This window comes from Mizuhopecten yessoensis, unplaced genomic scaffold (assembly GCF_002113885.1).
Source record: "Mizuhopecten yessoensis strain PY_sf001 unplaced genomic scaffold, ASM211388v2 scaffold2429, whole genome shotgun sequence".
NCBI classification, from domain to species: domain Eukaryota; kingdom Metazoa; phylum Mollusca; class Bivalvia; order Pectinida; family Pectinidae; genus Mizuhopecten; species Mizuhopecten yessoensis.
Genome location: NW_018404542.1, coordinates 625645 through 635288, shown reverse-complemented (window position 1 = coordinate 635288; position 9644 = coordinate 625645). Strand labels below are relative to the sequence as shown.

Here is a 9644-nt window from a genome sequence, read left to right as displayed (position 1 = left end):
TCCCCATATATATTAATTTGTCGTACGACCTTATCCTCCGTTCAAAGGGAGGGAATTGGTAGATTTTTTATAACACATTTTGTGTTATATACTTCTTTGGCAGTTGTCAGTAATTTCTACATGTAACGGAAAAGAGAAAAGGGTGTTAAAACATTTTTTCATACCAGAAGTGGTATTATATTTATAACTGATTACTAAGCGATAACAATCTGATTGTAATTCATAAACGTTTCGATTCTTTCTTAATATAGATTCCGCAAGATATCACAACACGTTTATTGATAAACGCAGAGAGGACCCGGAGGTATTAGTTTCGGCGGGGGCACCTGTCACTCGACATCTGCTGATGAGTGTGGATGCTGTGAGTGTGGTGATGTGACAAGAATCTACGATGGATACCACGGAGCAAACGCAAACAACTGTTGCGGTGGTTTCATCGGTGTTGACACCTTTGCAGGTATGCTCTTGGCGTTTAGTGTTGATGATGGAGATATTTTCACGGCTTGAACCCGTAATCGATAGTGAATGGCGGGCCGGTGAATAGCCGATGCCTGTGATTTAATTTACGCTACGGTGTTGCTGGTTTTTATCGATATTTTAAATGCTTGTGACACGCACGTGGTATTTTTTTGACATTTTTCATTTGAAAAGTTCTGTTTATTATTGTCATAAGAAATTGTCAACAACCGGTATATGATTCAGTCAGTATACTGTAGTCGCTATTAATTTTAATTAACTTTTAAGCACATCTTTGGTTTGCTAAATTAACGAAAGTTTGTCGTTATAAGTCACGAGCTCAGCCTTTTAAAGTAGATTGATTTTGATTTCATCACAATTTTTTCACTTGAATGACATCAATATAAATCCATATTAAAAGGTTGAACTTGCAATCAGTTAAGAGAAACTTTCTTTATCAAATAAATATAATATATATATTAATGAATGTAATGAATTTTAAAAACTTGTTGGTATTTAATGAATGTATGGTGATGTGTAAAAATCAAATATTACACTAGTCTATTACAATGTATTCTTTATTTTTTTTAACTTTTTGTTCAGGACTGCATGTTCCTCAATTTCTTTCTCATTTTATTTACACTAAAAATCAAGTGCTCATTTTGAAAAGAAAAGTCCTTCATAATTTTTCATTAACAGGTTAGTGAGTAATCATGGATTATGAATGTACAGTGTAGATGACTTTTTTTTAAGTTTACAGATCTAAAGTCCAAATGAAGTTACTGAAATTTAACTTTAAAATATCACTGGTTTTATTGAAGAAGGTAATGGAAATTGATGCAAATATTGAAAATAAACCTCCATCAATTCAGCTATGCATTATTATGTAAATTGTTATTTATGTATGAAATGATGGTCATATATGTATTGATAAAGCTGGCTTGACCAGTCATTGAAACATCACACAAATAGTTCACTGGTTGTGCTGTATGAAACTGTATACAACATATATGTAGATTGGATGAGAAATGAGATAACAATTAACTGGAAGAAAAAAGTAAAAATACAATGTATAAAATTGGATGAGAAATGAGATAAGAATAGTTCACTGAAAGAAAAGAAAGAAATAAAACCTACCATACAGTGTAAAATGAAGTAAAATGAATTAATCACCAAATGCTTTTGTCACTGTACATAGTGCTGGGAATCGGTACGATTTTGAAGATTGATTATTGGACATTCAAGATTGATCGGTAATCGATTATCGGTTGAAATAAGCGCCAAAAAGAATACATTAAATAAATTGGCATTTTGTCCAAATTATTAAAAAATATTGATATAACTAATTGTTATTTTGCTAATAACTTTATCTAAGAGACGTTCATATGATGAAAAAAAAGGATATTGACAATGACCAATTTGAGAAGTGAACATACCTTGACAATGACCGTTTGAGAAGTGAACATACCTTTTCCTATCTCCTGCAGACGAGATTGTAACACAAACAAATCAGGTTATGCATTTTGCAAATTGGGTTAAGTACTTGATATGATATTTTTTATTGTGAATTAAGTTAACCCATTTGAAATTGAGTCAAATTTAGTTGGTACTGTAAAGTTTATGTCCCACCATCCCTTCGCTGAAAAAGAAAGTTTTTTCATTCCGGTGGATGCTATTTGCTGTACATCAGGATTTTGTCAGGTATAAATTTAGCCATACCTACAAAACACCGCACTGACCTTGATTATGTAATAACGCTATAGCTACCACGCTTGAATGCTGTCATGATTTAAGCGAGAATCAACAAGAACGGATGAAAGGGACGTTTTATTTTGGATTAAACATGAAAAGCAACTGTATGTATCTTAAGAATTTCAGCTGTTCATGACAAACCTACAAAAACGATCTTCTTCATGACAAAGTTTCAAAATCGATCTTTCATGTGCTAAATCGATTATCGAATCGACCTCCTGTCAAGCTCGATTTAATCGATGTTTCCGGTTATCGGTACACCACTACTGTACATATACTGTAAACATGGAATATTACACATGATAGAAATTTACACTTTTTACATGGAAATGGTTCATGTGTAAATTTCCCTCACTAATTCCATATGGTTTCATCAATGTCTTACTGATCAGATACATATAGTGTATGTGATTAACTCTTGTCATATTTTTTGTGTTTATAAATTTGAGCATTATTATAAAATGAAAGTTTTTCTTGTGAAACCAATTTTGATGATGTAATTTATGATTCCCTAAAGTATGCATATATCTTAACCACTTATACCATTCATTTGCATGAATTGATATAAAAGAAAGAAATCCTAAATCCTCTCTTGGGAGGCCTTCTACACTGGCTGCATATGCATGCATGACATGGTATTCCTTCCTTTGTCAAAACTGAGGAAACACAAGATAAATGGGAAAAGGAGAAAGTAAAAGAAAGTTTGAACTCTATATAGCTATAAGTAAGTATTTCATCAATAAAATTGGTTTTGCGAGAACATTTTCATTTTTTTTCTGTAAATTGCTAATACCATTACTTTAGTATGCAAATTGGATACACAAGCGAAATCATCCTTTTACAAAAGGGCCGAAAAAGTTCCACAGGGGAGTCAATAAGGGCCTTTGGAAATGCCGAAAGCCAAAATGTGATAAAAACCTGCCTGTGGACAGACAACACCAAATGCATTTGTAAAGTACTGATTGATAGAAGGCAGAGGAGAAACAGACTGTGTCACAACAACAGGACCCAGTGAAACAGGATTGTTGGAAACCAACACCATAAACCCTAAGAAAAAGTCAGGAAAACTTAAGAAGTCTGGCCCGGCCAAAATGCAGCAGACCTAACATCTTGAAAGAAAGGACCAGCGAGAAGAGCCCAAGACACTCTAGGTCTGTCAAGACCAAAAACCCTAATCGAGGTTGTAAAGAAAAAGTTGTGTTCTTTTTCAGTCTGCCGTGAAAGGTGAAGACTACAGAAAGAAAAAAATCTGATTGATTTGGTTTGGTTTGATTGTGCTTTACAACCTAGTAACAGCTATGATTTTGGAGGAAAACCAGAGTACCAGGAGAAAAACCTCAGACCTGCAGCCAGTACCTGGTGACTGCTCCATGTAGGCCTCAAACCTGTGACCCAGCTAGTGATCGTATATGGTCAGATGCCTTAACCACTCTGCCAATGTGTGCCGGGCCCATAAACCACATTTATCTTGTGATGCTGCACAAAAGCCTTCCATATGGAGGCCTCCTGTTATAGCCTTCTTGCATGTATAGGTGGATGGTTCATGGATCTGGATACACAGCCTTGAGCAAAGGCTGCCAGAGCAGATCCTGACTGGAAGGTAACAGCGGTGGCTGATCCAATAGAACAGTTAATAGCTCGAATTCCGTCTTGTTACTTCCACAAAGGATCTTTAAGAAAGGGAAAACAAGAATGCTTCCGAAACTTCTGAAACACCCTGCCAACCATGTTGAACAAAGGAGAGCAGAGATATAGAGCATCTACTACCATAGCCATTAAGTCCAGAACTGGAGAGAACAATGAATGGTGGTGGTGGAATGGAGGGAAGAAGCAAGTCGGGGGTTAGGTCTAGCCTTCTTTGTGGCAGGCTCAAAACCCTGTAAAGAACTAGAACTGCTAGGTTTTTGAAAAGGTTGCTCTGCACAGAAGGCACGACACCACTGAATACGGTAAACATTCTGTCAGTTCGAACAAAATCAAATAAATATTGTCAATCCTGTTCGAATTACACGAAATTATAGCCGCTAAAATAAAGATAAAGAGTAGTTTGAACTATCCAAGTTGACATCGGCAAAAATAACGGCAAACAGTCAAGGCATTGATACGGATCAACAACAGCCTTATTACGATATATATTTGCAAATCTGGAGATGAATAATGGTATATATATCTTTATTATATTAACTTACATATTGATAATCAATTATTAAGTTCAATTGCAAAGCAGAGACAAGTATGTAGGATAATGACGAAAGTTCAGTTGTACTGATCAGAATGCGGAGGGTGGATTGAAACTGCAATTACGGATTAATAGTTTGATCGACCACCTGGTCAGATATTTTTGTTTTGGCACATGTATAGGTAATATATCAATTGAGTTATAAATCAGTGATCAGTGGCAAGGTTGCGATTATATTATCAAATTGTAATCACAGTAATATCATGACAATACACACATCTGTCAGCGATGTGATGGTAACATTCCTCGCTCCGTGAATTGTTAGGATATTATACATGGTCAGGGCCTAAAGATGTTTGACTGGCACGTGCACATGTTTACAAGAAAGAAACTCAATTATCGGTGACATGTGACTTATTTGTACAAATTGTCCTACATTGATGACAACAATGGTCGCACATGAGTACTACCCGTTATTCAGTAGTTAAATGCTTTCGATGCACAAATAGATTGAGTTAAAGTGAGTTTTGCAAGGCTATTATTGCATCACCGATAGCCAAATTTGATCAATAATTACATAAGTAAAGATACTTCTTTAATATCCATTTGGTCTGTGTTTTATGGATACACTAAAGTCAAGGCATAACAATGGAACATCAATGCAATTCCAAGAAATTGTACCGCCCCGTAACAACTGAGAGTAGAACAGGACACTTAGAGGAGATACGTCAGATCACATGCATCAAAAGAAACTAAATTACATGTATTTTAACAATATAAAGTACTCAACTCATTGTAGTCACCCTGGGTAAAATTACTAACATTAATTCCACCGCTACCATATTACCATAGAAGTGTTTTCACACAATTTTAAACGTGTCCATTATCTATCAATATGACTTTTGTTCATTTTTGTTCTTTCTTTCTATCTACAGAATTTGCTCGCTGGGTGCCTGCTCGCTGTTGGAGGAAACCTCCTCATTAGTCTGTCTCTGAACCTCCAGGTATATAAACCTACACTTAATATTTCAATAGATAACGACGGAAACTGGAATCACTATCAGGACAGCTATTTGTTCTCAAAATTTTACCTGCTTTTTTTTATTATTATAAGAACATGTCCAGATAAACAATCTTCTGCTTCCTTTTATCTTCATCAGAAATTTCTCTTTTGTTTTTCCTTTTCCTTTGATATACTTGCTGGATTTGAAGCAGGAAGTTGTCGATGGAATCATTCCTGCAGGAGTGGATGCCCTCGATATATTGCAGATGGTACTCCATGTTAATTTATATATCAGTCATGTAACACTCACCTGATGAAATGGTTCAACACATCCAGGAATACTTTTAGAATATGTGCAATGGACTGTAACAGAACTTAAGGTGATCGGCGTCCTGTCTACGTTACCGATGTAGTTTCCAGTTGGTTAGAATGTATCACTATGAGAGCTTATTGTTCACAGAAATACGCCCATGTGAGAAATGAGATGAGAATAGAGGCCATACACTACACCAGAGACTCCGTGTGGTGGGTGGGTGTCAGCCTGATGGCCTTTGGTGAGATTGGAAACTTCTCCGCCTATGGATTTGCTCCCGCCTCTTTAGTGGCACCTCTTGGGACTACCACTGTCATTGGTGAGTTTTCAGAAAATGTAAATCATTGGTTACTTTTCAGATCATGTGATTGATCAGATTAGCTATTGTATCGATCTTCATCTGTCCTCATCCATTGTCTTTTTACATTTCAACTTTTTCAACTTCTGAAAAACAACCGATTAGATTGACTTCAATACCTCGATAGAAGTGTTCCTTATCATGTCCTTACCAGGTGTTGTTACTTTATGTGTTGATCTGAAAATCCAAAATGGCATCCATGGCCTCTGATTGGCTTAGACATGGTAAACGTCTTCTGCTGCAACAATGCTTTTTTAAAATCTAATTTATGAGGTCTTGACCAAACGATTTACTTTTCAGGCTTGTCTAATTTGAGAATCTAAATAGCCAGCATGCCCTCTGATTGGCTGAGAACCTTTTAAGCAATTCTTGATTCCATAAGATCCATTTTAACCTGATGTGTTGTTGTTGGAAATAATAATCTCAAATTATCGAAAGCATATCAACCTCTTTTTATGCCCCCGCCATAAAATTGTGTTGTCCGTAGCGTCCCGTCCCATCCCATCCATGAGCAGGGGCATTTATGTCTTACAGACATTTTCTAGTCTTATACAGATATTAAAGAAATATGTGATACAGACCCTATATGCCTCTTGTTAACTTCAATCAGAGGTAATCCCCACTGAGGAAGTGGTGATGATCTTGTTCTATATCTGTAAATTGTTCAATTGAGAGTTACCTGTAACAAGCAGGAGGAAAGCCTCCAAATTGTCTATTTTGTGAAGAAAAGAGAATGCCCATAGGTAGGACTTAACCAGTCTCACAAAGAATGAACAGTTTCAGTAATGTTACCTATATATCAGCAGTAAATTATAATACCTGTACTGTTCGCTTTTTGAGCATAAGCGGTGAAGAATGGGAAACTTTTTATTTGATTTCAGGTTTGATAAAACAGAGCTCTTTTGGTGCCTTCTTAGTTTAGGCATCAAGTCCCTTTTGTCATGTCACGGGCCAGTGAATCTGAAGCTGTAAGGATTTCGCTAGGTTGTCGCTGTGTATATGGCTACTGTGAACATGCATGGCTGACTCTGTAATGTCTAGTACAGTGTGCCCATTGTATATATTCAGACAGAAATAATGTATTTCATACATTAAAGGACAGTTTTATAGGTATTTTGTTAGGCTTTTGTGTGATAAAGTTTTCAAAATATTGTTAAATTATCATTTATTTGGTCTACATGTACAGTGGTCTGTTAACGTGTATCCCCTTCGTATGGTATTAGTGGATATGTTGAAATTCTGGCAAATAGTTTGCAAAAATGTAATGTAACTACAGTCAAACCTGTCTAAGGAAGGGAACTAAATAGCTAGTAAAAAAGGCCACTGTAGATAGGGGGTCACTCTGTATACGTTATTGTCGAGTCTAGCTGTTGATCCGCATTCTTTCCAATAATATTTTATTTCTTAAATATTATGTGTGGGGAGAAAAAAGGATAAAACAATAAAATAATATCATATTCTATCAACCTTTTCAGTTAAAAAAAATGTAGAAAATGAATGTGCTACAGCTCACGAGCCATGCTAACCTTTTTGGACTGTAGATAGGGGGTCACTTGGACTTGGGTAATAAAATGCTCTTCATAAAATATTTATTAAATGCCACTCAATGGATAAACATTGAATTTTGACAGTTTTAATTCTCAGTTATCCCGTGTGTGTTTATTGCGTGAAGTGCTCCCTGAAAAGTTTACTGTTTATATCTTCAAAAAAATAAAAATACTATTAACACATTCCAGTTAAAGGATTCAGTGATGCGGAGCCATGTACTGTAATGCAGAGATAGAAAATGAGATTTTAACAAACAAGATTTTATGAAAGAAGCCAAATATTACTTGTTTAACCCTTTCAACCCTATGTAACTTTAGTAGACTCTGCCATGTATTGATCTGGTTGAGTCCATTATGGTCTACAGTGGTGAAAGGGTTAAGATCAAATAACATTATTATTTCCAAATATTTTATTGTTGGAAACCCTTCCAGCTTTGATTCTTTTTAATGTTGAGCATGTGAGGAATTTAAATCATATGCTATTTGTAAATAGCTAAAGAAAAGCAGTTCTTGTTTCTCGCACATTTTGATGAAGAAAGAATACTGTTGATAAAGGAAGACAGCCATTGAAGCAGAACCCTCAGAAGATGACATTGTTGTGTCAGGAGTCCAACAAGGAATAGTATTAGGACCACATCATTTCCTTTGCTAAAATCAACAGTCCGTCTTTTTGCCGATGACTACATACTTTATAGAGAGAAAAACCTCAAACAAGGACCATGATCGAAACACTTCAAAACGATCTCAAACAAGGACCATGAAACACTTCAAAACGATCTCAAACAAAGACCATGAAACACTTCAAAATGACCTCAAACAAGGACCATGAAACACTTCAAAACGACCTCAAACAAGGACCATGAAACACTTCAAAACGATCTCAAACAAGGACCATGAAACACTTCAAAACGATCTCAAACAAGGACCATGAAACACTTCAAAACGACCTCAAACAAGGACCATGAAACACTTCAAAACGATCTCAAACAAGGACCATGAAACACTTCAAAACGATCTCAAACAAGGACCATGAAACACTTCAAAACGATCTCAAACAAGGACCATGAAACACTTCAAAACGATCTCAAACAAGGACCATGAAACACTTCAAAACGACCTCAAACAGCTGGAAACTTCAATTTGGCATTTAACTTGGAAATGAAATCCAAAATATGCCAATTTTTTTTACCCACAGTACATTCGTTTTGAAAAAGCAAAACTTGTACCAGCTTAATGGACATTATTTTGATCATGTACAGGCAAATTCATACCTGGCATACCATTGTCAGGGGAAATGAAATGGAAAGAAAACAGCTGAAAAGATCAGTTCCACCCTCGGCTTTTTACAGCGTAATCTACAACACTGTCCCAGAGAATGTAGGAAGACAGCATGCATTGCTCTTGTTAGATCCGTCATGGAATACGGAGCTACAATCTGGGACCCATCCACAAACACAAGACATCAATAAATTGGAAAGTATTCAACAGAGAGAGTTGCATTTCATCCTGCAGACCTACACATATGTATAGAACACGGGAAGATGAATTGATGTAAGAACTCCTCAATGATCTGAAACTAGCATCACTAGCATCAAGACGAAAGCAACTGAGATTATTAACATTCCTTTATAAAATTGTTGAGTAGCAAATCTGATTAATGCCTAGCAAAGAGTTCATTCAATTCCAACATGAGAAAGGGAAAATTAATACAACAGCAGAAGTTCATGGACAGCGAGACATCAAGACCGATTCCAAATTTGATAAGGAACAATGACAGAGCAGTCATAATACCCAACGGCAATACAGAACAGTACAGACATGCAATCTTTGTGTGAACAGCCACAGACGGGAACCAGTTGGACAGTAAGGAACACAAGGAATAGAGACATTTAATGCATCAATCCCTACCAACTGAGACATACCTAAGCTAAATATTGGATGTGTACTTATACCCCCGCCGCATTAAGGCCATTCTGGTCTTTGTGGAGCATAGCATATTGTTAGATAGAAAATACAGGTGAAATTATTGGAGTATA

At 36.1% G+C, this 9644-nt stretch overlaps 1 protein-coding gene across 1 annotated transcript in view; it reads left to right on the top strand.

Moving 5' to 3' along the window:
* The first annotated feature begins 305 nt into the window (after positions 1 to 305).
* The window catches only part of LOC110445969 (NIPA-like protein 2), a 40524-nt gene continuing 31185 nt past the window's right edge, over positions 306 to 9644 (top strand). Inside the window, exons 1-3 of the mRNA XM_021490887.1 lie at positions 306 to 457; positions 5323 to 5391; positions 5851 to 6022. Of these exons, the coding sequence (XP_021346562.1) occupies positions 392 to 457; positions 5323 to 5391; positions 5851 to 6022 (307 nt within the window). The 5' untranslated portion in view covers positions 306 to 391. The remainder of the gene's footprint in view (positions 458 to 5322; positions 5392 to 5850; positions 6023 to 9644) is intronic.